The sequence below is a fragment of the Diplodia seriata genome (assembly GCF_021436955.1).
Source record: "Diplodia seriata strain FDS-637 chromosome Unknown scaffold_5, whole genome shotgun sequence".
Classification (NCBI taxonomy): Eukaryota; Fungi; Ascomycota; class Dothideomycetes; order Botryosphaeriales; family Botryosphaeriaceae; genus Diplodia; species Diplodia seriata.
This window is the reverse complement of record NW_027117312.1, coordinates 1,913,360-1,941,346: the sequence shown is the minus strand read 5'-3', so window position 1 is coordinate 1,941,346 and position 27,987 is coordinate 1,913,360. Positions and strand designations below refer to the sequence as shown.

General features: G+C 57.1%; 8 protein-coding genes across 8 annotated transcripts; 6 read left to right on the top strand and 2 right to left on the bottom strand.

Moving 5' to 3' along the window:
* Positions 1–621: 621 nt before the first annotated feature.
* SLS55_005575 (uncharacterized protein) lies at positions 622–2,598 on the top strand (the record flags this gene model as incomplete). Its single annotated transcript, XM_066777022.1, has 6 exons — positions 622–740; positions 790–810; positions 865–1,290; positions 1,351–2,117; positions 2,206–2,310; positions 2,381–2,598. The coding sequence occupies 6 exons, from the start codon at positions 622–624 to the stop codon at positions 2,596–2,598; spliced, it is 1,656 nt and encodes a 551-aa protein (XP_066632864.1).
* Positions 2,599–4,265: 1,667 nt separating this feature from the next.
* Positions 4,266–6,863, top strand: SLS55_005574 (uncharacterized protein; the record flags this gene model as incomplete). The annotated part of the gene is made up of 7 exons (XM_066777021.1): positions 4,266–4,445; positions 4,534–4,737; positions 4,827–5,024; positions 5,091–5,343; positions 5,401–5,595; positions 5,663–5,854; positions 5,914–6,863. 7 exons carry the CDS (start codon positions 4,266–4,268, stop codon positions 6,861–6,863), a joined length of 2,172 nt encoding a protein of 723 aa, XP_066632863.1.
* Positions 6,864–7,263: 400 nt separating this feature from the next.
* SLS55_005573 (uncharacterized protein) lies at positions 7,264–7,809 on the top strand (the record flags this gene model as incomplete). The annotated part of the gene is made up of 1 exon (XM_066777020.1): positions 7,264–7,809. One exon carries the CDS (start codon positions 7,264–7,266, stop codon positions 7,807–7,809), a length of 546 nt encoding a protein of 181 aa, XP_066632862.1.
* A 385-nt stretch (positions 7,810–8,194) lies between these two features.
* Positions 8,195–11,334, top strand: SLS55_005572 (uncharacterized protein; the record flags this gene model as incomplete). The annotated part of the gene is made up of 6 exons (XM_066777019.1): positions 8,195–8,303; positions 8,357–8,411; positions 8,470–8,708; positions 8,757–9,173; positions 9,678–9,871; positions 9,919–11,334. 6 exons carry the CDS (start codon positions 8,195–8,197, stop codon positions 11,332–11,334), a joined length of 2,430 nt encoding a protein of 809 aa, XP_066632861.1.
* A 4,949-nt stretch (positions 11,335–16,283) lies between these two features.
* On the bottom strand, positions 16,284–18,061 carry SLS55_005571 (uncharacterized protein; the record flags this gene model as incomplete). Its single annotated transcript, XM_066777018.1, has 4 exons — positions 16,284–16,370; positions 16,424–16,826; positions 16,885–17,703; positions 17,789–18,061. Coding segments are annotated over 4 exons (1,582 nt in total), but the record flags the coding sequence as incomplete, so codon positions are not given.
* A 925-nt stretch (positions 18,062–18,986) lies between these two features.
* Positions 18,987–20,570, top strand: SLS55_005570 (uncharacterized protein; the record flags this gene model as incomplete). The annotated part of the gene is made up of 3 exons (XM_066777017.1): positions 18,987–19,115; positions 19,173–20,306; positions 20,388–20,570. 3 exons carry the CDS (start codon positions 18,987–18,989, stop codon positions 20,568–20,570), a joined length of 1,446 nt encoding a protein of 481 aa, XP_066632859.1.
* A 1,782-nt stretch (positions 20,571–22,352) lies between these two features.
* Positions 22,353–25,295, bottom strand: NUP84 (Nucleoporin nup84; the record flags this gene model as incomplete). The annotated part of the gene is made up of 2 exons (XM_066777016.1): positions 22,353–22,714; positions 22,781–25,295. 2 exons carry the CDS (start codon positions 25,293–25,295, stop codon positions 22,353–22,355), a joined length of 2,877 nt encoding a protein of 958 aa, XP_066632858.1.
* Positions 25,296–26,849: 1,554 nt separating this feature from the next.
* SMT3 (SUMO protein smt3) lies at positions 26,850–27,311 on the top strand (the record flags this gene model as incomplete). Its single annotated transcript, XM_066777015.1, has 2 exons — positions 26,850–27,068; positions 27,249–27,311. 2 exons carry the CDS (start codon positions 26,850–26,852, stop codon positions 27,309–27,311), a joined length of 282 nt encoding a protein of 93 aa, XP_066632857.1.
* Positions 27,312–27,987: the final 676 nt, after the last annotated feature.

Here is a 27,987-nt window from a genome sequence, read left to right as displayed (position 1 = left end):
GGGTATCTTTCTCGAGTTGCCTACACGAGCTAAAGTCACAGCCTGGCTTTTAGGCGCAGTATCTGTCGGCTCCTCGGATGGCTGCGCGCGTCGAAACGACTAACGCTGCAGGGTCGAAGTCTCGGGACCACAAGAAGGCGGCACCCCAGGACCTAGCGGCAAACATCCTCGGCCCCCACGACCGGCACCTCCCCATTTGTCGCTGACCAGTAATTGGATATCCGAGCGGAACATACGCAGAGCCCAAGGGTGCAGGCTGTGTGACGGGAGGATCTCACGGGGTCTGGGGCCCCGCATTGTGGCTTGATGGACAAGTCGAGTGGCCAGGATCTAGACTGGACGCGTGGGCCTCCGTTTCCCTTCAGCACTGTCGAAGTGGGCCCGATGCACACCCGGATCATACCGCGTTGCTCCATGGGGGATAGACCTGGGGACATGCCGCGCAGGGATTAATCATCCAATGACACAACAACAGCTTCGCGTCTTGATGCAGGCTTGTATATTGCACCTGCGCGAGCACTACTTCAACGTTTCCTATCGCCACGTCGATGCGCACGGCGGATCCCAACGCTGCCTTCCCGACTCATTTTTTCTAGACAGTGATCCATCGCTGCAGTAACCATGGCTGTCAAAACCGTCGAGACGGCCGATGGGCTGAAGCAGCAGCAGACACTTGGCAGTCTGCGTCTTCGCCATCATGAGACGAACGAGATCATCCTCATTCCGGCTCCATCAGACGAGTAAGTGAAGCAATCTCAAACCACGATGAACTGACTGACAACGTCGCAGTCCCAACGACCCTCTCAACTGGTAAGTGTCTGCAACACAGCCCCTATCGCCGGGACAGTGTCTTATCCATCACAGGTCACGTCCGTACAGATACTACCTCGCCATCCTCCTCTCGCTCGCCATCTTCTTCAGCAATTTCCTGGCCGCCGGCCCAACCGTGTCCATGGTGGAAGTGACGACAGACTTCTTTGGCCCGCCAGGCCCGACGTTCGAGGCCAACATCGCCAAAGCGTCATACTTCTTCACGAGCACGGCGCTGCTTCAGGGTATGAGCAACCTGATCTGGATGCCGCTGATCGTGAAGTACGGCCGGCGTCCAATCTACGTGACTTCGTTCATCCTCTACACGGCATGTGCGGCTTGGGCGGGCGGCGCCACGACATACGGCAGCGAGCTGGCCGCGCGCATCATAATGGGTGCCGCCGCGGGTGCCTCCGAGACGCTGGCTCCGCTGACCATCTCCGACATCTTCTTCCTGCACGAGCGCGGCTCCATCATGGCGTAAGTCACTGTTGCCGCCACACAACACCTGGGCAGTTACTGACATCAACCCCCTCTCAGCATGTACACGTGTTTCCTGGGTGCAGGCGTCGGCGGCGGCATCTTGATCTGCGGGCTGGTCAGCATCAGCCTCGACTGGCGCTACGGCTACTGGATCGCCGTCGCCCTGATCGGCTGCGCAACCGTCCTCATCGTCTTCACCTTCCCGGAGACCGAGTTCGACCGGCCGGCAGCCGTGGTGTCCGACTCGGACTCGATCCGGGACGTCGAGTACCGCAAGGGCGCCGACTTCGAGGCGCACGTCGAGACGGTGGCCGACAGCCCGGCGCGCAGCGGCAGCAGCTCGCACCCTTCGCACGCGCCGCCGCCGCCCAAGCGCTCGTTCGTGCAGCGGCTCAGCCTCTTCAGCGGGGTGCACACGCAGGAGTCGCTGGCGAAGCTGTTCTGGCGGCCGGTGGTGATGCTGGCGCTGCCGCCGATCCTGTGGGCGACGCTGGTCATGGCCGTCACCATCGGCTTTCTGGTCGCCATCACGTCCAACTTCGCGTCCGCCTTCAGTACGGCGTACGGCTTCGAGCCTTACCAGGCCGGCCTCTGCTTCATCGCGAGCATCCTCGGCTCCCTCATCGGCATCTTCTTCGGCGGCCACTTCTCCGACTGGGTCGCCGATTTCTTCACTCGTCGTAATGGTGGTGTGCGCGAGCCCGAGTTCCGCCTGCCCGCCATCATGATCAGCGTCGTCACCGGCCCGCTCGCCCTGGTGCTGTACGGCGAGGGCATCGGCCTCCGGCTGCATTGGATGTGTGCCACCATCGGCTTGGGTCTGCGTAAGTCTTTTCTCTCTCTCTCTCGCCCTCTCTTTCTCCCCCCTCCTATACTGTATTTGTGACCATACGTTCTGACCATCACCCGCAGTCAACTTCTCCATCGTGCAGGCCACAAACGTCAGCCTCGTCTACACCATCGACGCCTACCGTCCCGTCGCCGGCGAAGTCACCGTCACACAGTTGGCCTTCAAATGTGCGTCCATCTTTTCCCTCCCCCAACCAATCCCATCCCATCAAACTAATTTCTTCTTCTTGTTTCACAGCCGCCTTCGGCTTCCTCCTCTCCTTCTACACCAACCCGTGGATCGCCCAGGCCGGCTACGAGCGCGCGTTCGGCGCCATGGCCGGCATCTCGGGCGCCGTCCTTCTGGGCTGGATCCCCTTCTACCTGTTCGGCAAGCGCATCCGGCACGCGACGTGGCAGTGGGGGTTCGTGCGGAGGATGGCGCACTGGGACCAGGATCGTGAGGTTGGCGAGTGAAGAAGGAGAAAAGAAAAATATTATAATAAAAGGGGGCTATCGTGGCCCGGCCCGGGTGGGAGGGGGGAAGGGGAAGGGAGGGAGGAAATGTGCGCTGTTTATTATTATTTACGAGTTGATGTCCCGATGCTGCACCTTTTTCTTTTGCTTTGATCGTACGAGCGGATTGGACGTGTGTATGTACAGGTGGTGCTCAAGTCTCCTGATATTATTTTCCCTCCGGTTTCCTTTTCCGACCGGAAAGGTCAGATGGGCAAGAGTCGCCGAAAATTGTCTTACGGGGCTGGAAGAATTAGTCAAAATCAACGCTTACGGTCCTCTTCCCCCCCCCCCCCCCCCCCCCCCCCCCCCATGAAAGCGGATCTGCTGATGAGTCGCTTCCGCGATGACGTGCATAATGCTTCTCTTGACTTCATCGCGACCGCAGATGTTCAATCGATGAAGTCTTGCGAGAGAAAGAGAAGGGAAAAAAAAAGCCAAGAGTCTCGTAGAGGTACGCGCGCAAAGCGAAACCTGCAAGTGTGGTTCGGATATGCCGGAATTGCTGTCCAGTCCAGCAACACGTTCGTTCGCTGCCGCCCACAACTCCCGAATCATGGGGCTCCCCCTTCCCCGCCTCCGCGCCGCCACGCCGCTAAACTCCCGCTGGAAGATCCCTGTCTTTCTCCCCCAATATGTACGTACCCTCTTTTTCTCTCTCTCTCCGCGAGCCGATGGCTGAATTTCCCCACACGCAAAAGGCTTAGAGGCCCGTGCACCTCTCCGCTGCCCGGTTCGGGTCCTCCACATCACTTCGCCCTCCTGGGCCCAAACGCCTTTCCCCCCTCAATGTGGTCCCGATATCCATCCATCCACCCAGGGGGGGACCAAATGGTCGGGAAAGGGTGCGTCTTGTTTTTTCCAAGCAAAAAATCAACAGCACGGGATGCGGTAGCGTCGAGAAAGGAGCTCGAGGACGGCCGGAAGTGGTCCGTCCTGCTCTGTGTTGCGGGGTTTACATCCGGGGCATGGTCCTGGAGATTGTTTTTGAGGGTTTTCCGAACAAGAAGGCGAAGCTTCATGCAGCAAGACCGCCAATTTTTTTTTTGGCACCATGTAGGCGAAACCAACAAAATGGACTTTTCAGAAATGAAAACTGAGAAAGTAAAAAAAAAAAATACATGGCGCTACAAAGCGATGTGCACAGTCTTGCCCTGTTGTTCAATTTCCAGAAGGAGCTGAGCATGTGGTCCGAAGCGCACCGGCACGGCGCCTCGGTGTTAAGGGCCGGCCTAAAGCGAGGACCTAGGGCTCTCGATTGCGTGGGTGGGCGGCGGCGGCGCGGACTAGACATGTGTGGCGGCCCCGCGATGTGGAGGGCGAGTTGCATGTAAAGTGCTGCGCTCTTGCAGATTGCTGCCGCCGCTGCTGTCGCGGGCTTATGTTCCTAATTCCATTTCTCTCCCCTCTTCTGCAGAGAAACATCGCCCTGGGACGTTGTTGAGTCTTGGTTGATTTTCTTCATACGAGCTGTCACACTACTGGAAGCTTGCTGCTGCTCTGTTGTTCTCACCTACAGCACACCTACTTCGTCGTTGTCAGCAGACCTGCTGCATTGCTTGTTTATATCCGCTCCTGCTCGTTTCGGTTCAGTTTGAACGGTTCGATCGAAGGCAACTTACACCAAGATGGGAATCACAAATGGCAACGGCCTGAATGGGCACCACAACACCAACGGCACCAACGGTGCTCACCACTATCCCCGTGCGGACACCGGCGACGCGCCGCTGAACGTCGTCATCGTGGGTGCCGGCCTCGGTGGTCTGACCGCCGCCATCTACCTGCGTCAACAAGGGCACAAAGTGACCGTAAGTCTTCCCAACTTTCCGTTACGCCGAAAGATCCATCTTTTTTTTCCCTTCCCGAAACAAGTGTAATACTGAATGAGGGACATAGGTTCTGGAGCAATCCCGCTTCGCATGCGAGCTGGGCGCGGCGGTGCACCTGGCGCCCAACAGCAACGGCGTGCTCAAGCGCATCGGCATCGACGCCGAGAGGGACATTGGCGCCGTCGAGACCAAGTTCCTGACTGAGTACGAGAGCGATGGCAACGTCATCCATTCGCTGCCCGTGGGCGAGATGAACAAGATGTATCAGCATGTACGTTTTCTGTTCTTCTTCCTCCGCTCCTACTCAATTTCAGTCCTTGTCCCGTGGAATGGAGCTTTGGTTAATCGTATCATGTGTAGAAATGGCTCCTCGTCTACCGCGTGCACTTGCACGAAGCGCTCAAGAAGCGCGCCACAGAAGCAGCGGGTAAGGGCGTGCCCGTCGAGCTGCGCACATCGAGCCGTGTCGTCGACGTCAACCCCACAGCCGCCACCGTGACGCTCGAAAACGGCGAGACGGTGCAGGGAGACCTGGTCATCGGCGCCGACGGCGTCCACGTGAGTCCACTTAACTCCCCCTCCCCTCCTTTCTTAAACATAGCGTCGCTGACATTCCACTCGTAGTCCAAAGCCCGCCCGCAGGTGCCTGGCGGCGACATTACCGCGTCGCCGTCCAGCAAGAGCGCGTTCCGCTTCCTGGTGCCGCGCGAGGCGGCGTTGGCGGACCCGCGCTCGGCCAAGTTCGCGGCCAGGGACGGCGAGATGCACATCATCTACGGCTCGGACCGGCGCGTCGTCATCTACCCGTGCGTGAACAACACGATGCTGAACTTTGTGTGCATCCATCCCAAGGAGGAGAGCGATGCGTCGTCTGATGGTGAGTTGGTTTCTTACTTATAATGGGACCAGGAGATCTTGCTGACATCTCCGGAAGACTGGAACAGGGCGGGCAGGAAGAGCAAACTGCTCGAGGTGTTTAACAAGTTCGATCCGGATCTCGTGACTTTACTAGACAAGGCTGAGGATGACACTCTCAAGGTCTGGGAGCTGCTCGACATGGAGCCGCTGCAGACGTGGGTGAACGAGAAGCTTGCGCTGCTGGGAGATGCCGCGCACCCTTACCTGCCTCGTAAGTCAATCACCCTCCGCTTTGTGTTGCTCTAGGAATCGGCAACTAATGACGAACGTGTCCGCAGACCAAGGCCAGGGGGCAGGTCAAGCCATGGAGGACGCGGCGGCTTTGGCGGTTGTCCTTCCTCAAGGTACCAGGCCGGAAGACGTCCCGCAGCGCCTCAAGCTGTACTTCGAGTTCCGCTACGAGCGCTGCACAAAGATCCAGCGTTTCTCGCAGCAAGCTGGAAGGGATATCCAGGACGAGCCACTTGACAGTAAGAAACCGCCATCATCCCAACCCATCTTACCCCGTCGTGCTAACACCCGGCCGCAGTGATCGGCAACTCGACCTACAACTTCAGCCACGACGAATGGGATAGCGCGTCAGACAAGTTCCGGCGCTGGCGATGGGCGCAGAATCCCAACCTCTACTGGCGCCAGCCCATCGTCTTCGGGCCCATGCCGGGTCCACGCCAGGACTTTTACGGGCGACCGCGCAAGGCGACGCACAGCACCGCGACGACGGCGTCCATCAAGTTCAAGACGTCGGCGACGGTGCTGCAGGGCCTGTTCCCCAACGCGCAGTTCCGCTTCGCCAACCCGGGCACCGTCGCGTACGCCAGCTTCTCGCAGACGACGCTGAACAAGATGGACTGGCTGGGCGGCGGCGGTTACCGCCACTTCGGACTGTACGTGCACGGCGTCGAGTACACAAAGGCGAATGGCGAGAAGGCGTCGGGCACGTACATGCCGCTCCTGTTCGAGAGCTTGACGGACCCCATCGTCAGCGGCCGCGAGGAACTCGGCATGCCCAAGCTGTACTGCACCATCGACGTGCACCGCCGGCACGGCAGCTACCGGCTGCAGACGGGCTGGCAGGGCGCCACTTTCGGCGAGGTGGCGCTGGAGGGGCTGGAGGAGGTGGATGCCGCTGCGGAGAAGGGCACCATCGGCGGCGAGGCGGACGACGGCATCCTCGTGTATAGGTATATGCCCGAGGTCGGGCGGCGCGGCAAGGCGGCATCGGAGCACACCGTCTTCGTGCCGCACGCCGAGGAGGCCAAGGTGGTGCCGACGACGGTGAAGCGCATGTGGAAGGGGCGGACAGGCAGCGTCAAGTTTGACGCCTTGGATTGGGATGCCCTGCCCACGCTCCACCACGTCATTGCCAGGCTAGCCGAGGTGCCGGTGTATGAGGTCGTTGGGGTGAAGGTGGTGGAGTCTGAGGGCGTGCCCGATGTGTCGAGCGCGAGGCCCGTGGACGAGCTGGTTCAGAAGGTGTAGCTTGCAGCCATAGACTGATTCGTGAAGTTTAATTGAGCGGTGATGTCCCATGAAGCTTGGCTTGTCGTTGAACCTGAATCGGATTGGTGAAACTACGCAGAGACGATTGGCAGGACGCCCGCAGTTCCGCGGCAGCTGGTGGCAAGTTGCCCCGCCATCCGCATCTGGTAGGCGGGGAGCTCGTTGAATGAAGCAGGAAGTGGCTTGGCCTCCTCCACATCGGCACGCGTCGGCAGTGGCTCGATCGATATCCGAACGAACGCGCCATGTCAAATATAAGCCGACGTAGCTCTTGGGCTGTGAAATGCAGCAGATACGGTTTCGCGCAGCTTCCTACGCCTCGGAAAAAGAAAGAAAAGCGCCATACCATAACCACCTTCCACCTCAACGCCCATTGACCATGTCGGCCGGCAAAGACATCCGTGCGACCAAGCGCTTCATCACCGGCCACGACAAGGACGGTCGCGAAATCTTCCACGACGAGGTGGACGAGGCGGTCCCCGTGGTGCCGCTACCCGGGGATGCCGACTTCGCCCTCTGCTACGCAACCAAGGGCTACCCGATCGACATGTCGGACAACAAGGACATCGCGACGTACCAGAACTACCTGACGAACCTGCCGGGCATCACCATCTCGGGCGGGTCGGTGCTGCGCATGGTCGACATGCACCCCGGGGCGACGTCGCCCATGCACCGCACCGTCAGCCTCGACTACGGCGTCGTGCTCGAGGGCGAAATCGAGCTGATCCTGGACTCGGGCGAGAAGCGCATCATGAAGAGGGGAGACATCAGCATCCAGCGCGGCACGAACCACGCGTGGCGGAACCTGAGCGATACACAGTGGGCGCGCATGCTTTACATCTTGCTGCCGGTGCAGCCCATAAAGGTTGGCGATCAGATGCTGGGCGAGGCCAGCGACATCCCGGGCGTCAAGCCGTCCGAGTAGGTAGCAAGGTGCACACGACCCGTCTTAGGCAGTAATAGACTCTGAATGCAATGCGTGTGCTTGTAAGGATGCTGTGACTGACGCAAAGCGCAGGGGGTTTCGTCGTGACGCGTGTTGAGGCGGCGGCGGGTCTCGGGAGGGTGTTTTTGTTGCGCGGCCTTGGGCGCTGTGCAGCGGGGAAATAGGCCCCGATTTCTCAGCACCTGCACCCTAGCCCTCCTAGCCGGCCCACGCGGCGACTAGTAGACGGCTAGCGCCTCTTTGCGGGGGAGCTGCACCACGACACACACCTTTGCTTTAAGCTGGTGAGAGCCCCCCGTCTTTCTCCATGCACACGATTCGCCCATCCCGACGGCTTCTCTTCGCACGACTCCCCTAGCACACCATGGACAACCTCTCGGCCGAGAGCGACAAACCGCGCGGGCTTTTCCAATGCACCGAGTGCAAACGTTCATATACCCGTGTCGACCACCTGGCTCGCCATGTCCGCTCGCGTCCGTGTCCCTGCTCTCCTCACGCTCTCATCCGCTGCTGACGTCGGCCACAGACCTGCAGGAGAAGCCTTTCCAGTGCGACGTGTGCCACAAAGGCTTTGGCAGACCGTACGTTGTCTCTCTCTGCCCTTCTGCGCCCTTGTCGGCTCATGACTCGCCGCACCAGTGACCTGCTGAAGCGCCATGCCATCGGCCACGACACCGACGGCAACGCCAAAAGGCAGAAGCGGACCCTGACCCAGTCCTCAAGAGTCTCGCAGGCCTGCAAGTCATGTGCCTATGCGAAGCTGAAGTGCGAGGACGAGAAGCCGTGTAAGCGTTGCCAGAACAAGGGCATTGTCTGCGAATCCAACTCCGACAACCGCCAACCCCCCACCTCGGTCTCTTCATCGACCCAGCCGCCAGGTGAGATAATCCTCTACGCATCAGTGTCGCCAACTCATCTTTGAATAGCACCATCTCCGGCCCATCCCGCAGAACAAACCCAACCGGCTCCCATCGGCCCTGTCCCCGTCATGGCCGAGCCTGATCAGGTGAATAGCCAAATGCCAACTCCAAGTACTCTGCTCAATGGCTTCGAGATCAGTGGAGATGATGCTTCCGTCTCGGGAACCACCTTCACCCCTTCCATCGCCCCAGACCCTGGTGCTTTACCCTCATCTCTAACCGTACATGAGAATAACTTCTACGACTTCCTGCGCAACGTCCTCACTCCTAATAACCCGGGCTCGCTCAGTCCCACTAATTGGGGCTTCGAGCCTCGCAACATCCTGGACTTCAATGTCGAAGATGACCTCTCGTTTGATGCGAACGACTTCGGCCTTTTGGATGCTTTTAACGGAAAGCCGTTCAACCCACATGAGGACTTTGGTGTCTTTCCGCCGACGATCCAGGCTCCAAGTGTCAGTGCTCCAGCAGCTTCCACGCCCTCGGATTCCGGTCAACAATCTGATCGCAGACGAGCCGGGATTGGAGCAGAAGCATACCGCAGATCATCCTTTGTCCGCTGGCAGCCTGCACATGAGGGAGCCTTTCTCGAAGTGGGCAAGATATCCACACCCCAGGAAGAGGCTGCTTCACCCGACACCCGATACAAGCCCGATCAGCGTATATTGAGCGAGCGGCTTGAGCAAAGCTCTCGCGACAAATTGCTGGCCATAATACTTAATACCTGCGATGCAACGAATTTGGGCCGCGTTGTCTCGTCCTTTCCCTCTGCCGATCTCCTGGACGATTTCCTCCAGTGCTTTTTTGCTCGAGAAGGACCCCTGATTGACTCCTTCATCCATATACCCACTTTCAATCCAAACACCATCAAACCCGAATTACTTGGCGCCATAGTCGCCGCAGGAGCTGTCTCTACGGATATGAAAGCTTTGCAAAAGCTTGGACACGCGATTCAGGAGGCTGTGCGCATTGCCATCGTGGACGCCATCGAAAGACGCAATGCCATCACCAGGGAGCTCTGGGCCATTCAATCGTTTTTGCTCATCATTGATACATTCCTCTGGTCTGGCAATAGGCGAAAGATGGAAATTGCAGAGAGTCAGCAACAACCCTTATGGACGGTGAGCTTCCTTGTGTAATCCCTGGTGTCATAACTAACAATGATCAGATGCTTCGGCGGGCCGGACGGTTCAAGAAACCCAGAGGTCCACAAATAGCCCCTCTGCCTGGAGATACAGGCGACGTACTCCATCAGAAATGGCTCCAGTGGGTCGGACAGGAGTCAAGCCGGCGGCTAGTGTTCCGCGGCTTTTGCTACGACGCCCAATCTTCCATGTCTCTCCTCGTGAACCCGATCATTTCGTATGGCGAACTATGCCTTCCATTTCCCGCGGCAAGGGACCTCTGGACAGCCGAGACCGCCGAGCAATGGAAGGCTGCATACTTTGCTCACCGAGCCGACTCCCCAGCTAGTTCTATATGCTTGCTAGACTGCCTGAAGGACCCCAAGCTAGTCGCGTCGTTTCCAGGCATGATCGACCACGATTTCGCCGCTCTGATTGTACTGCATGGGATTTGGGGAATGGTTTGGGAGTTTAACCAGCTCCAGCTCACGCTCAAATCAAACTCGGGAGAGTACAACAGCTCGCTAGTGATGAAGCATCGCCACCAAGAGCTCTGTCAAACCATCCACCACCTCCGCATCAGCGTCAACTCCTGGCGCGTAACACCGGCTCCCGAAATCACGCTCCTACTCGAGCTCCAGCTGCTCTACCTCCACCTCTCCATCGAAGACGTCCAGCTCTTCGCGGGCAAGGAGGACCAGGACGACGCGCGCCGCGTCCTTCCCGCCCTCCAGCAGTGGATGCACGACACATATGCGCGCACCGCCGTGTGGCAGGCGGCGCGCGTCCTCCGCGCAGCAAAGACGTTCCCGCGCAAGCACCTCCGCAACTTCTGGGCCATCGCCGTCTACCACGCGTCTCTGGGGCTGTGGACGTACGGCATCATCAAGCAGGCCGCCGCCACCGCCGCCGTCGTCTCGTACCCTTCTGCGACTTGCTCGTGCGTATCCATGCCGGGAGGACTGTCTGACGAATTCTTCGCTCATCAAACCGATCACAGTGCACTTGCGGTACAGCAGCCCACGGCAACGGCCGGAAACAGCGTCGTCGGCTCGGGCAGTGGTGCGACGGACCCCGGCGGCGGCGCGGTCTGGCTCGAGGGCCCCGAGACGCCGGATGTACAGCGCTTCGTCACGCTGGGGCGCGGGCAGCCGGTCATCAGCAGCAGGAGTAGCAACAACAGCAGCGCGCGAGGTGTCGGTCGTGCGTCGTCCGGAGACCAGCAGCAGCACCTCGTCCCCTTGTCCGATCCGGAAGCGACCATGACCGTGGTGCTGGACACGCTTAGGAAGAACTTTGGCGCGGCTGCGATGGGTGCCCGTGGGGAGGCGTCGGCGGAGCAGCAGCAGAAGCAGAAGCAGCAGGACGCAGGGGCGACGGGTCTGCTGCCGCCTTTGGTGGAGAACTTGGTGCAGTTGATGCGGGATTTGGGGAAGGCGGCGGGGGCTGTGGGGTCGTGATGTTTGACGATTTCTTTCTCTCGTTTCACGCATTATTGATGACCTTGATTCAGTATGGGCAAAGCGTAGATGTTTGGAGCATGGAGCTTTGGGGATCGGCCTGCATGTGGCTGGCTTGGGGGAAATTGGTTACGATTGACTTCTTACTCTTGTCACAGAGGTTTTGGGTCTTCTACGTATCACGGTAAACCCGTTCCTTTCACAGCCGTGAGAAGGGAGAATCCAGCACTTCGATGAGTATCAACGGCCGGGTCTGATTCCGAGCAAGACAGGAGCGCGCTCGAGCGCGAATCACGCATCAACCGCGTAAGTGCACCCAACACTTCGACCGCCAAGAAGTACCATCGCTGACCGGCTGCCACAGACCTCCCAGCAAGCGTTCCGTTACATTTCCGACATACCGGGTCACCGTCCCACCCGTCAAACCAGCTTGTCCCGCCAAAAAGACAAACGAGGACCCGATGGATCCTACCTGCAGCATGATGGGCCTACTAACTTCGTCTCCCTCCCTCCTTTCGAGATTTGACTCGGCTCAACCGAATTTCCAACCCATACTGGCATACATCAGAGCAACAATCATTCCGGATCATCATCGTCGCCCTGGTTGACCAAAGCCGTTGGTGGAGCCCGCGTGCAGGGGGAACGCACGGCCTTTCGGCGTGCGGATTGCGGACCACATCCCGAAAAAGGGCCTCCTCAGCTGCACCCCCACCCCCCGCTTTTTCTTTAGGGGAATTCTTCTACGCAATCCGCGTGTGGGAATTTCAAGGTAGGTACTTATGTACGTGTTCTGTGTCACAAGAGCATGTAACAGTCTTGGTTTGGCTTCTTAGTTGGTGCGCGCAGGATGTGATGCGGCAGTCGATCGGGTGGTTGGTACGGGTCCAGTTGGGGGGAAGGACGTAAGTTGTCGAAGTGTGGATGCAGGAGAGCATTTAGGAAAGCACGACATAAAGCTGATAGGCTGATTGGCTAACGGGTTGTATGTGCGTTGTTTAATCATCATCTCAATAGGTGGGAAAGCTACGCAGAGATTATTCCTGGAATCTTCACCTCGGCTTATTATTGCTGATAGTTGATCGAGCTCATCAGGAGGTTGCTACATATGCTTATAACTATAAACCTGCCACCGCATAGCAGCATGAGTTCTATAAATCCCATCATTGATGACGATCAACCAGTCGTGATTGTCATTGAACGGTGGGAGCCCACTTTTTGGTTCTCAAATTGCTGGCTTTAAGCGGTCTTGGTTGTCGACGTAATGATTCGCCCTATGATGATGGGACCATTTCATTTTTGAACCATTGCTGCCTCGCTGACAGAGCTGGATCAACTCACATCTAATCCCGGTTCGTTGTGTCTGGTGTCTGTCAGTTGATTGGTTATTACGGTTATTTTGTCAACCATCTAAGGTCTTTAAGACATGCATGTTGTTTGCCTGGTTTCAGGTTTTTTTTTTTTTTTTCACCAAAAAAAGAAGTAAGTTGGACGTTTGTGCACAACTTCATTTTCCATTGGCTCAAATGAGAAGGAGTAAGTGTATATTTGATCAAATGGCCTCAATAGATCATTTACATTCCTACTGCGAAGATGAGAGATGACGGCGACCCAGACCCTAAATCGAAATAGCTATTCTCAATGATCACCTGCGAAATACCTTAGTAACCGAACCCAAGAACGACGTCAGGCGACCACCAGTGAGGTTGTCAACACGATAGTATTTTCTCATCCTCCCTGGAAAACACCTGTCCTGGAGTTCTTCGTATGAACAGTTTTTGGCGTGAACAGGAGGAAATGCGCCATATTTGCACATTAGCTCCACCACCCTTTGCAGTGGAACTAGGAAGGCTTCGCTACCCAGCCACCCTTTATGAATTTTGAGTTTGAGGTTTGTCCATGGGGTGTCATAGGGATTGTCCCTAAAGCGGAGGTTTGGTTTTGCGCCATGCTCTAGTAAGACTCTGACAGTTTCTTCGATCGGTTCTGTATCCATGGAGGGCCCTATATACGAATACATTTCCAGGACAACTCCCAGTGGATTTAGTCCGCTCCAGGGCTCGTTGACCGGGTACATTGATACAGTCTTCCGTATGTAAGGTAAGAGATGTCGTTGAGTGGCGAAGCAGAAAAAGCTCGTCATTCCGTAGGACCTGACCCCTTCAGTATCACTGAAAGCTTCAGCCACCCATTTGCAGTGTGGGTGGTCTTTTTCCTGCCTTATTGTCGAAGAAGAGTCCAACGGTGGCAGACCTTGGGCGCGTCGAGTAGCAAAGGTGTTACCAATGCGTTCAAGCTCAACAACAGCAGCTGCTTTGAGCTCATCGTCTTGCGTGCGCATAAGATTAGTGGAATCTGCGCCATTCAAGAGCAGGTCTTTGAACTTTCCTTCAAAAAAGGAAGCAGACCCATCCACTGAGAGAAATTTCAAGCATATGATGTGGGAGGCGCAGACAGCATCGTACGGATCGAAAGTCTCATCGAGCCCTAGGATGTAGCTATTCATCTCTTTTTCGAGGACGAAGTCTCGCACAGTTCTGTGCAAGAATTGGACCGTTGCATCTGGGCCGTCCGTATCCAGATTTGACGCCTCAAGGAGGCCCTTGCACCGGCTCTTAAGGCGACGCCGAGCCGCACCTTCTTGAAACCTGGTGGCTTCGGAATCAAGTGGCTTGAATTCCATCGAAATGGCCTCCTTGACTGAATGGTCCATGAATAAGAATGGCAACAGGGCGAGGGGTTCTTTCCAATCAAGCACAACCCTGATCATGTGTGACGCCTGTACACGATACTCAGGGTTGAGTCCATCGATTATCCTCCGAAAGAGTTTCTCGAGATCCGGTGGAAGCCTTTGAAGTTTCACTTGTAGGTCACCCATGGTGTCTCCGTCTCGAAGCCCATCGAGCAAGGACATAACCACAAGACGAACCCACAAGAACACGCCGGAAGCTTTCTCAAGTACCTCTGACATGAGACTTTGCGCGTTTTTGGGTTCCACTTGTTGTAGCCTGGAAAACATCTCATTTGACTGAAGCTTTTCAGTGATGAAGATGTGCATGTCGGGTGCTGTCAGGTCTTCAACCCGAAGAGATGGAAGCGATTTGAAGGCGTCGTCAAACATGAGCCAAGGCCTGCTGGCCACGCATAGTTTAACGTTTGGCCTTGCTGCTGTCTTGATGGCCCAAGATGCGAGCTCCGCACAGTCGCCTTCAAATTCGTCAAGTCCATCGATAAGGAGGAAGAACTTCTTTGAACCCGTTGCCACTAAGGATTCAAAAGCCTTGGTTAATTCGATCCATGACCACGCGCGGGGATCGGCGCCAAAGAGCTCGAAATGTCTCCATCGCCCCGGGAAAAGGGTTGGTATGTCTTCAGGGTATTCTTGCAGGGCTTCGTACAAAAGTGCTCGAAGAAGACCCTCTCTAGACATCTGCATAACAGTCCCTGAGTTCCAGAAGAAGAAAGAGGCTGTCACTAAATTGTCTGCACCTTTCCAGGGTTGCAGCAGTGCCGATGTTCGAGGATCGTTGTAGACATATTTCATAAGCGTAGATTTCCCAGCACCTGGCTTTCCCGTGATCCAAAAGAGGCTCCTGTCACTCTTCAACCACTCCACAAAATCGATGTTGGGTTGCTGCGTGTATTTTGGACATCGTGGCAAGTTTGAGCGGTTTGAGTCGGTCGATTTAGAGTCGCTCTCACGGAAGATCCATTCGAATGTTCGTTTGTGCGCCTCTTCGATCCTTTCGTATCGATCGGCAATGTCGGTGAAGCGGAGGTTTTCCAAGATCCGAAGCTTGTGTACCAAGTCACGATGCTGTCCGGCGGATTCCGTGAAGCATGCTGAGAACATAGCCATGTCTTGCTCGTTCTTGTGTTGCCAGTCGTTGTGGCGAATCTCGCCGATGACCTTCCTCTTCCATGCATCGTTCTGGTCCAGTTGGAAGTTTTCCGAGGATTCGGCATTCGGATCAACTGATTCGATGCGTTCTTTGAGAGTCACCAGAAGGACGGTTTCTATCTGGCGTCGATACCTCTCAACCCGGTCGGATAGAGCGCGTACTTCCTTCTCTTTCCAAACGGAGAGCGCTGCTTGTCTAAAAGAACCCCACCCGCGGTGCGAGTTGGAGCCTTTCAATTTTTGGACGAGCACTAATAGCTCGTTTGTCACTTTCTGACAACCATCGCACAACTCGTTGAGCTTCTTGTCGGCTTTTGTGCTATAGTGGCTCCCCACTGAGATGTCGCGGCTCAAGTCTTGTAAGCTTGTGGTGATAGCTTCAAGCTCCCTGTTTTCAACGAGCGCACCGTCTGCTGAACTGTGAATTTCGCGGGATTTGGATAATAGTTGGCCGGTGAAAGTAGTAAGTTGCACGATGCTGGCCGCCAGCCCGATGACAGTGGCGGGATCCATGATGACGAACAACAGAGCCCGAAGTAAGAAAGGAGTGGGGCGAGTCAATTCGGCAAGGCTGAGAGGGCGTTCAGATATTTAAGGTCACCACAGCCTGCGTGAGACCGGACGATATTTTGCCCGGCTTTAGCTCAGCTGCATACTTGGCAACACAAGTGGCTGTGCCTTACTGACATGGCAGTAGCCTTTTCCGGTTCACGAATAAGCGAGGCAACGTAGTGCAAGACATTGTGCATGCGAGCCTGGATTGGCTGACCAGATGGGGGAAGGACAAACACCAGGGATGCTGGAAAATCGTGCGCGTTTGACTTGTAAGAGAGTGGGAAGGGGAGAAAGAACTGGGAAGGCGAGTAGGGGGAGGATTAGGGTGATGTGTTCTCCCTGTGTAACAGCGACGGATGAGACAGATGGCGGAGGCATACGGCGACCCTGACCAATCATATTCCGAGAGAAGCCGCAATAGATACCCTGTTCCGAGATCTGCTGTACACTCGCATGAATTTTCGACCGTCAGCTCACAAGGCTTCCAGTACCCTACCAGCCATTCCTAGCACCTTTTCTTCTTCCAGCCGTCTCGCCACAATCTGCAGACTGATCGGCTGACCATGCACCGCCTGCACATTATCTGCAATCAAGTCAGTAAATCCGCAGATGAGGGAACTGTGCATAGAAACTTACAATCATCCCTGGTAACTTTATCAAACTCGCTAAAGGGCTCTCGAGACTTCTCCTCCGCTGGCAGCTCATCCAGTGCCTCATCTACAGCAACTCCTGTGGGGAATGATACCGCCGAATAGTCCAAACAGTTGTACACACACGTGTATCCAACATACTTGAATTTACTATGCTCGACCGTCGCATACGGCGCAGTTGGACAGATGATGCCGTCCAGCTCCGCAGCATTCCAACGGTCCAGATAGCGCTTCTGCAGATCCGTCCGCTCAAGATGGATCTGCCACATCTCGTGGACACCGGTTTCTGCTGCTGTCTCGTATGCGGCCATTTCAGGGCGGAAGGGTTCGCCAGTAGGCCCCAGGAGCTTGCGGACGGATTTACCACCATCTGCGAGGAACATGCGTTGCTTATGGAAAGGTCAGCCTTGCGAGTGCAAACGAAACTTTGATTGCGGGGTATCTTACAATCAGGCTACCTGCCTGCGCATGCATTCCCTGGCTCTCCCATTCAACGATTTCGTGCCCCGCCTCCTTGAGTTTCTCGACAGTCTCCTTCAGCGCCCTCTTTACAGGTGGCGTCGGCATAACGACATCGTCATGCCACAGCACAGCCAGCCTCAGCTTCTTCGGCACCTCAACCTCGCGCCACGGAATAGGCACACACTTCGGGTCCTGCAGCCACGGCTGCAACCCCACCACCGTCTTCGAGTACAGCTCCACGCCCTCCAACGACGGCGCGAGCGGCCCGTTGACACTGGCTACCGCCTCCTGCCCGGCCAGGCCGGACTGCGTCTTCAGGGTCGGGAAGCGACCCAAGCTGGGCCGCAGCGTCCAGATGCCGGTGCAAGCGGCGGGGATGCGCAGCGAGCCGCCAATGTCGCTGCCGACGCCGAGCGGGCTGCCGCCGAAGGCGATGAGGGCGCTCTCGCCGCCGCTGCTGCCGCCGGGGGTGAGGGCGCGGTTGCGCGGATTGCGCGTGCGGCCGAAGACGTTGTTGACCGACTCGGCAATCATCATGGCCGTCGGCACGTTGGTCTTGACGTACAGCACCGCGCCGGCGGCGAGCAGCAGGTCGACGAGCGTGCTGTTGTCCGTCGCGGGCCGGCCGACCAGCGACACGAAGCCGAGCGTGGCGTCCTTGCCGACGACGTGGAAGTTGTCCTTGATGGAGATGGGCAGCCCGTGGAAGGGCCCGACGAGCTGGCCCGTCTTCTCGAGGTGCTCGTCGCGGGAGCGCGCGGTGGTGAGGGCGAGGTCGAAGAGGGTTTCGGAGAGACAGTTCGTCTGGGGAGGCGAGAGTCAGCGTCTGGTCAGTGAAGCAATGCGCCAGAGTGATGCGCAAGTGTTCTGGAGCTTCGGGGAAGTGTACCAGCTGGTGGGCAGCCGAGGCCCTCTTGCAGAAGGCTCTGGTGACCTTCTCAGATGTCCATTGTCGACTCTTGAGCTTCTCGAGAAGCTGTGCGGCAGGGGTGTTGGTGATCTCGAGCTCTTCGGAGGTAAACCAGCCGGACTGCTCTGGAAAGCCGGTTACGTCAAGCTGGGTGTCGGGTGGCAGCTTGTCTGCGGGAACGCGCCATTCTTGTGGAATGGAGTCGAGCAGCTCCTGTCGCTTTTTGGCGGCGATGTCCTCCCAGGCTGACATTGCGTTAGGAATACTGAGTGCAGTCGAATGCAGCGGCGAAATGAGGACTTACAGCGGTTCTTGTGTAGTGGAAGTAGTGGCAGTCCCGCGCGGGCAAGTGTCCCACCTTTGGCGCGCCATCGGCTTCCCTCGGTCTACTCCCGAGCCGATTAGCGGGCAGGCCCTCGACGTCACCACGGTTACACAAGGATTCAAAAGAAACAGCCGACATCGAACGAGAGGAAACACATTCCTGGCCCCGCAGATGGAGAGGTGTGTGCGGTAGCGGAATAGCTTCGGCCTTGTGCTGCTTCTTGTGCTGCTTTCTCCTGGCTGTCCCCGTCTTGGTAAGTTTGGCGCTCCAATCTTCCCCTTTTGGCCTGGAAAGTGTTATCAAGGTGAGACGGGCTTGGAAGTCGGCCAACCGACAGTTGTCGATATAGCCGCCGCCGCTTGCCCCGCAACAGATACTGCCTCCGCACGCACAGCTACGTACGCTGGCCGAGGTGACGGCGGGGTTCGCATGATCAAAAGCCTTGAGCGTCCGAATCACAGCCCCAGAGCGATGAAGTTGATCAGTGTTTCCTAACGCGGCACAGAAAGCGACACCACCACCGACGCGTCAGGGAGCATCCGTGCGTGTGGATCGCTGACTCGCCTGCATCGCCGCTCTATCTTCCCACGTGCCGCCTATTTGCGACCACACCCCGGTCTCTTATCGCCCTATCAGATCTGATCGGTCAGGACCTGCCGGCAATCGTCGCCCTTTTCCGTTCAAGTCCTCTGCTATCGCGACCGCCATCGTCCGCTCATTTATTGCCCCGGCCGGGCCCAGGTATCTGCGGATGCTGATGCCGAATTTTTGATTTTTCCCGCCGACATCGCCGTCTCCAGTCACGAGAATTTATCTCCAGACCCTGTGAACCACAGACTTCAGAAAACCATCATGGCAGCGATGGGGAGAATACGAGCCTACTTCGGCCCTTCTCAGGCCACCAAGGAAGAGCGCAAGTTGGTCCAGAAGATTGATTTTTTCATCCTCACCTTTTGTTGCCTGAGTTATTTCTGCAACTACGTATGTTTGACCTTCACCTGCAATTCTGGAGGACACGAAGGCTGACTGGATCCAAAGCTCGACCGCTCAAACCTCACCAATGCCTACGTCTCGGGCATGCAAGAAGACCTTCACTTTGTGGGGAACCAGCTCACCCAAATCAACACCATTTTCACCTGTGGTTATATCATTGGCCAAATTCCAAGTAACCTGGCCCTGTACTATGTCTCTCCCCGCATCTTCTTCCCCTCGATGATGGTCATCTGGGCTTGCCTGACCATGGTCACCGCATCTGTCCACAAACCGGAGCACATCATGGCCATCCGTTTCTTCCAAGGTATCGCCGAATCCACCACCTTCGTTGGCACCCACTACATCCTTGGCTCATGGTACACTGCCAGCGAGCTTGGCAAGCGCAGCGGCATCTTCACAGCCTCTGGACTTGCAGGCACCATGTTCGGCGGCTTCATCCAGACAGGAATCCAAAAGTCGCTCCACCACAAGGGCGGCCTGGTGGGCTGGCGCTGGCTCTTCATCATCGACGGCCTCATCACCCTACCAGTCGCCCTCTACGGCTTCCTCCTCTTCCCCAACACACCCAGCACCACCACCGCGCCCTACCTCTCCCCCCGCGAGCGCGCCCTCGCCATCTCCCGCGTCCCCGAAGTGCCCGAACGCGCCCCTCTCACCTTCGCCTTCGCCAAGCGCGTCCTCACCTCCTTCTACTTCTACGCCTTCGTCATCCTCTGGATCATCGCCGGCGAGACCGAGTCCTTCTCGACCAACACGCTGCTCGCGCTCTACCTCAAGGCGCACCCCACGCGCACCTACACCGTCGCCCAGCTCAACGACTACCCCACCGGCGTCCCCGCCGTCGGCATCGTCTCGACGCTCTTCTGGGCCACCCTCACCGACTTCCTCGGGGGACGCCGCTACCTCGTCGGCTTCTGGATCGGCCTCACCGGCGTGGCCACGTCGGCCATCATCCTCGGGAGCTTCGGCAACACCGGCGCCGTCATGGGCGCGTACTACTGGGCCGGCAGCGTGTACGCGTGCCAGGCGACCTTCTTCGCGTGGGCCAACGACGCGCTGCGCCACGAGGAGGACATGCTGCGCGCCGTCGTGGTCGCGGCCATGAACATGGGGAGCAACGTGTTCAACGCGTGGTGGGCGATTGTGTTTTACTCGGCCGACTTTGCGCCGCGGTTCACGGTGAGAACTCTCCTCCTTCCTCGACGCTGCTGCTGCTTTGTTGCTGTGGGAAATGTGTTTAGCTGACATATGGTATTACAGAGGGGTATGTGGGCTATGATCGGCTGCTCAATCGCGCTGGTGGTGTGGACGACCGTCTTGCTGCTGTGGACGGTCCGGGTGGACAAGAAGCGCGTCGTTGACGGCACTGGCAGTGAGGCGGAGCAGAGGGAGGAGGGCAGCGTTGTGGAGGGAGACGGTGTCATGGCGAGCGAGAAGGTGTAATGACGGCGGCTCAATGCTAGGAAGTGATGGATCTACGCGTGTTTGTACTATAGTTCATAATATCTTGGAGCATTGTTCACACTGAGGAAGAACCTCTCGCTGACTGAGGAGTGCCACCATGCCAGGTTGGCGCCGTGGGCGCCCCAAGCGCTGTTCACATGCGGACAAGAGGCAGACGTGGGCCGTCGCGGTGAAAGTGATCGGGTGGTCGCGCAGGCGCAACGGGCACCAGGCTGCGTACACGCTGCCACGCCCAGTATGGAAGTCACCCAGTGATCCAACTGCCCGCCCACCGACCAGACTGCCCTAACACGTGCACGCGTTGCCAGGCCACCCAGGGTCCAGGGTCCAGGGTCCAGGGCATTACGTTCACTGCCCAACTGCCGCCTATATAAATCGCTCTTCCCTCGACCACCCTCTCTTCTTCTTCTTCTTCTTCTTCAACCGGTGCCATGGAACTCAGAAAGATTGAAAAAACAACCAGAAAAAAAAGTCACCGCTCATCCATGCAGACACCCACCTCCACCAGAAAAAACAAAAAGAAACAAATTGGGACGGATCAAGGAAGGCAAGCCCGTTGGAAAGAACCGAGCATTCCGGGTCACAAACAAAAAGAGGTCACGGACGCTATCCTCATTAAACAACGCGTGGTCAGTGGCGCTCACAGCCGATGGGCAACCTGGTTTGCTGTGAGCGGCTCAGTTGCGAAGGTTTCCAAGCGATTGAGTTGGTAATAGAAGGGCCTGTCTTGGGCTTCAGTTCTAGTTTTAGAGAAAAAATCTTCTTAATTTAATCTTTTCCGTCTTCTTGTCTTAATCTCTTCCGCTTGCCTCTGCCACTGCCTTTGCCGCTGCCTGAACTGCCTCTGCCTCTGCCTCTGCCTGACGACGACCGGCCTCCCTCCCTGCCTACCCTCACTCTCCTCCGCTTGACCAGCCTCCGCTCGCTCGCTCGCCCACACACCTCTGCTTGACCCGCCGCCCGCTTCGGTTTCACCTGCCCACCCACCTCCCTCTCTCTCCCATGTCCTCCCACCGACCCCATCGACGCAAGCCGCGCCGCCATGCATGTCGCAAAGCGAATCTGACCTCGGGCCGGGAGCTCCTCACTCTCTCCCACGCTCCCGATCACCGGACACGTCCCCTTCACTTTGAAACGAGCGGCGCGAGGGCGAGGGCGAGGGCGAGGGCGAAACGGTCGGAGGAGGAGGAGGAGGCGCGAAGGCAGCAGCAGCAGCAGCAGCAGCAGCAGCAGCGACGGTGTTTGTCTTCATTGTTTCCAGCGCCGCCCCAGCACCCCGGCGGCACCGGCGGCGGCGACACGCCCGATGGGCGGCGGCGCTCTTCTTTGCCGTGTGGTGGCAGTGAGTGAGGTGCGGGTCCACGACCACCTACCTTTGTTTGACCCTCTCTCGTGGTCCATCCGACGACGGACGGACGCGCGACCGCGCGCGACGCCGCCACCGACCGACCGATCGTGTAGCTCACTCACTTCGACATCCTGACTGACAGACAGCTTCTGCGCCCCGTTCTTCGATGTTGCTTGTATTGTTGTCTACATACATACGAGAGATCCGCAAAGCTCCCGCCCCATCTCCTCGTAGTTCGTCGTCCAAACCCAGACGCCTCGCTGCAAAGCGTAATGCTTATGAATTTTGTTAGGAACAACTCTCACCGCACACCAACAACGCCCATGTTTCCACCACCCGTCGTCTTCATACACCCTATCCACGCCAAGGCGCCCTCTCAATCTCTTCTTCTTCACGACTCCCACACGACCACCTCAGTCCTGCGCCCCGTTCCCCGAGTCGTCTCCCGTGTTGATCTCCCACAGCCTCATCGTCTGCCCGTCCCGCGCGCGCTTCTTGCTCGGCTCCCTCTTGCCGCTGCCCTCCGACAACCGGATCATGGCCAGGCTGGAGTGCGCGAACGCCGAGACGAGCTCCTGCATGCGGCCCGTCTCGATGAACACGCTGGTCAGGTCCGCGCTCTCGGGCGCCGCGAGCGCCGTGGCGAGGTCCATGCAGCGCGTGATGTTGTCGCGGCCGACCATGTGCGCCGCGCTGTGGAGGACACTGTGGTAGCCGATGATCACTTCGGGCAGGTACGCGCGACGGAGGTGGATCAGCTGCTCGGCTTCCTCATCTACGCGAAAGCGTCAGTGTGAAATGTTTCGGAGGGAAAGGAGATGTGGCGAGAATGTGGTTTTACCGTCGCAGGCGAGCATGAGTACGTCGCCAAGGATGGGATTCGCGGCTTCGCAGACGCTCTCGAGGAGATTGCGAATCTTGTTCTTGGGAGGCATGGCTCCACCGGTCGATTTAAGGCTGAGTGAGTCGTTAACACCGTCGTGCTCCATAAGAGATGATGTTCCATGTTCATACTTGATAAGCTCGGCTTCCTCGATTCGCCACTCGTCGAGCATCTTGATCGCTTGGACGAGTTGCTGAAGCTCGAAATATAGTCTGCTGTCATCCTTCAATTCGGCCTTGATTTTCCTTGTCATTTCAATCGTCTCTGGTGAGAGCGAGCGACGTTGCTGAACTGTGGGGCGCATGTTGCGAGAGGAGCGGCGATGGTTCGAGTCTCCTTCCACAGTCACGAACGTGTCGTCTTCGTCTTCCATAACGTCGATACTACGACCAATCTCCGGCATTTCAGCCGTCTTCAGTTTCGAGACGTGGCGGTATGGCAACCGCTCAATGAGCCTGACGGCAGCGCCCATGTGGCCGTAGAGCAAGAATGCTTTCAGGGACTCCGACAAGGCAACAAAAGTCTTGTGCCACCTCTCCGGAAGATGCATCCACCACTCGCAACTGCGAATGAGCATCTCATCCTCTGGTCTGACACCGTCCGGCAAGAACGCTTTGCGAACACGCTGACCAGGCCATTGCTGGTGCTTTGCAGGCTCCAGGAATTCATATTTACGGATGTAGTCGTCGGCTTTCAGTCGGAAGTCTGCTGCCAACATGGAGTACTCGAACTGGTGCTCCAGGACTTCGTCGAGATCAATATCGTAGCTTTCCATAAGCTGGACCTGAAGTTTCTGTTCCTCAAAGTTACGAATGTCTGTGGAAGCAACTCCGAGGACCACCCAAGAGCGCTTCTCGGAGAGCAACGAGGCGTAAAGCGGTACAAGCTCGATCTTACCCGCCATGCGCAGGAAGTCAATGTAGCTGACCAAGACGTTTTCATAGATGTGTCGATCGGGGGATTCATCGATTTCCATACCGAAGGCCTTGTTGATAAGAAGCATGTGCGAAATGACTCGGATGGCATCGTAATTGTCAGCAAGACCAAGGAACTGCTCCTTTGTCTCCAGGTCCACCACCGGGAGTAGTGTCGACTCAGACGCCTCGTTGGCTTTCCTTGACAAAGCGATTCCCATGTTGTATGCGAGATCCTGGAATGATTTTCCGATCAAAGCCCCTTGAATCATCTTCATGGGCTCCCTGCTCTCATGCCTGGTAGGTCCAAATTCTGTGAGGTAGTCGATAACTGCTCGGTTTGGATTGGGTGAGGCTTCTTCCAACTGAAGGGCGTTCGGTGGGGAAATGAGCCGCGACGAAGTCTGCGGGACGGCAGAAGGGAGCTTCTGCTGCAGGTATTGGTCCCACTGAGCCAGCAAGACATTGTTGAGTCGCACGTAGAGGAAGTCATCCCAGTTCCTGCAGATCGGCTCGACTGACGCGACGTCGCCCGCCAGAAGACCGTAGACGGCGCTCTCGAACTCGTTCTGACCAGCCTGTGCCGCGGCGTAGCATACACGGCGCCAGAGCGAGCCCAAGTTGGACCCGCGCAACGAAGTTCGGCGGTCTTGGTTGTCATAGGACTTGCCTAATGCGACTGCCCGCCATTGCTCGTTGTGTTCATGGCACCAGTCCCGGATCTGTTGCCAAGGCTTGCCACGTCTCATCATCTCCCACAGTGCCATCCAAGCAGCATTCTCATAGTCTTCATCCGACTTCTCCAGAACACGGGCCTGGCGCATAGGCGCATCCGGATCCAGCTGGTATGCAACAGGCTCGCCCGTGTCGTCACGCCGGACGTTGGCGAGAGCCTTTTCTGCTGACCTCTCGAAGGGGCGGAGTCTCTTCTCATGCTTGAGCTTCAATTTCGTATCGAGCCAACCCTGCGACCAGGTTCCACTGCCCCTGCCAGACTTCTCCTCCATTATAGTAGCAATGTCCTCTCCCGCCTCGTCCGCGGTTTCTTCCAGCCATCGCAGGATAAGCTCCTTCTCCCGAGCGCTGTCCTCTTCGAACACGAAACGATCCCAGACTTCGCTCTCGGGGGTGAACTTGTGGAGTGCAGACATTCCTGCCAGTGCCTTCCGTTTGTTGCCATCACGATCCGTGCCCGGTTCTGCCTCGTCGTGCTCAAGAAGCGTCCGAAGCAGCTCCCAGGTAGCAAACTCAGACTGCCATTGCTTCAGCGTGCTCTGGGTAGTGGAAACAGGAAGGGGCTCCTCGTCTTCAATGGATTGGAAGATCTCGGAATCGCGCACGCGGTCGAGACGCTTGTTAGGCGCTCCACGGTTCTCCTGGGCCAGTTTCTTCCGCAGCGTGCGCACATTGGCATCGGCTTCCTTCTTCAGCCTCTCCACAAGGTTCAAGGTTGCGTGATGCTTCTGGACGGGAGTGGCATTCTGATCGCTCATGTCCTTCAGCCAGCTGTCGACGCTCTCAGCAAACCTCTCCACCTCCTTGCCGACGCGTTCGGCCATTGAACGCAACGGATGGAGGTCTTCGTCGTGGGCGCGGTACGTCAAACGGAGGGCTGCGTGGTCCGAGGCAGCTCTGGAATGCGATCCGCGTCGCGACCTTCGCCGAGGCGCGGATGATGGGCGTGGAATCGGAGCCATTGCGGATGTCGTTTGCGCCGTCGAGTGAGCGAGTGGAAGGATGACAACAGGATGCGGACGGCGGCGCGGGTGCGAAGGGCGCGGAAGATGGCCCGGCGGTGGTGACGCTCAGCAGCAAAACATGCGCGGCAGAGCGACCCGTCTGAGCTGCGAAACGCGAACGACGAGAGCTACGCGAGCTAGCCCCAGAACGGCACTAGCGCGGATCGCAGGTGCCAGCCCGCTTAAATTCTCTGCGGCCGCCCAGAATTTTGAAGAGTAACAATGTTTTTAACAAAGGAGATCATTAGAGTTGCGATGCAAGACGGCTCAGTGTCTGCATGGTGCTTCAGATCTTCTGAGAGCAACGCCCCTTGTCCGCCTATTGCTCTCCCCCCTTCGCGGGGGCATGGGAGTGGATTTAGGTATTACGGCGCAACATCTCCCATTGCTCTACGTCCTGGACTCTATCTACTGGCCTTCGCTGCGTTGCTTCATCTTCAACCTGGGAGGCATCAGCCGAGGCGCCTTCGTAGTCGGCCAGGGCGAAGTACCTGAGTAGCGGCGCTTTGGGGCAGCTCACGCAACTTGCGTCATCGCCGTTTCTTTGGTAGAACGCGTTGCAGCACTCGTACAGCGCATCAATCTGGAGTGCGGTCAATGATTGTCTACGGAGTTGTCACGAGACCATGTACCTGCCGCTGGCATTTCTCTTCCTTGTAGCCCGACTTTTGTAGGCAATCTGGTCCTGCATCAACGACGACTCCGTGGCTGTGTGAGGCTCGGCAATCCACCTTGTATAGCACATGCTCTGGGATGGCACGGCGGGTTCGTCGTGAGGTCTTGCTCAAGTTTGCCCTGGCGGTGTTTCAGCAAAGGATGCGGGAAAGGCGTTGCAAAAATCGAGATTTGTGTGTACCATTGTTCAGAGATGCCAAATGCAGCCAGCTCAACCGTGGCGCGCGGGAAGAATGAGGCTCAGTGAATGGAGGACACTCAAGCTGCCGTGTTTGCCTCTTGCCCTGCGTGACGCAAGACGAGGCTTCCACGGCTTCTCTGCGCCATCGGCTCGGCTTTCCAGAGGTAACCCCACCAAACCCTACACCTTCATCTTCCTTCCCGCGGCAACTCTTCCTCCCTCTCCACCAGACAACCTCTACGCGTGTTTCGCGCTGCGTCGCTCCTGTGCATCCAACACCCGGTGAGTCTGAGCCCAAACCATCACCGTCGCTTACGCAGCCTCTCCGCTTGCCTCACCGCCGCCGGCGATCCGTATCGCGCTCAATCGCGTCGCCCGCTGTCCCAAGACCTGCTCCTCACCTGCGCGCCTCTCGCCACCGCCGTTACATCCAAACACCGGGTGCTAATCCACCGCGACACAGGCTCTGCAACTCCTCCCCACGCGCTCATTAGCGACTTCTCATCACAAGAACCGAAATGTCGGACAACGGCTCCCCCAAGCAAGACGCCGGCCAGTCCGAGCACCTGAACATTAAGGTGACGGACAACAACAACGAGGTCTTCTTTAAGATCAAGAGGACAACTCAGCTTAAGAAACTCATGGATGCTTTCTGCGAGCGCCAGGGCAAGTCCCCGGCTAGCGTCCGCTTCCTTTTCGACGGTCAGCGCGTCAACGCGACTGACAACCCGGAAACTGTGAGTGGGAGCCGATTTGACACATGACCTGCCGCCTGGAGGAAGTGGCGCAACTACAGAACACCCGAGCTCTTACGGCTAGACCAGCTCTGAATTTCTGTCACGCTTCCGCACTACACTCCACCAATGGCGGCGCGTCTGCAAGCACTCTTCACGCTAACACACGCTCTCTCTGTACAGCTCGAAATGCAAGATGGCGACACCCTCGAGGTGCACCAAGAGCAGATCGGAGGTGCCTGCTGATCGTCACTCCACGACACTGACGCCGTGGGGCGACAGTTCGACATGTCACTTTCACGCGTCCTTTACGACAGACAAAGCGGTGTTCACGAGTACATGACGCGGATCGATGGGCGGAAATGACGGGATACCACACAAACTTTCGGCGAGTTTCAGGCAAGGACAAGAGCATCTCTTGGGCGCGCTGGGCGTCATACCGGGTTTTCTTTTTCCTTTTTCTGCACTTGGAGGGTTCTCGTGTATCATAGATGACGACCCTTCGCTCGGCCGACAGCTACAGATACGACGATGCAGGATGCTCTGATTGCAAGTTTACTCTCAAACCCCCATTTGCTGCACTATTGACTACTACTTCAGTAGTACCCCCGCTATATTGTTCCCTTTCGCGAATACATATTAGAAAGTCAATGGCAATTGGGCGGTAAACCCGAGGCACAGCCTTGTTGGGTACTTAACGGGTTGTGCGTCACGTGCGTGCAGGTTTTGTTCGGGCATCGTTCGCAAATCCATGCAATCCTGGGCATGATGCTATTGGCCAATGGGCCCTTTCAGGTACACTCACAATCACCGGTATAGCCCATTATCATGCTGCGAGGTTTAAGGCTCCTAATGGTCTCAAAAGATACAACACTTCTGCCTCTTGATATATCTGCTAAACTCTACGCATTTACAAGCAAAT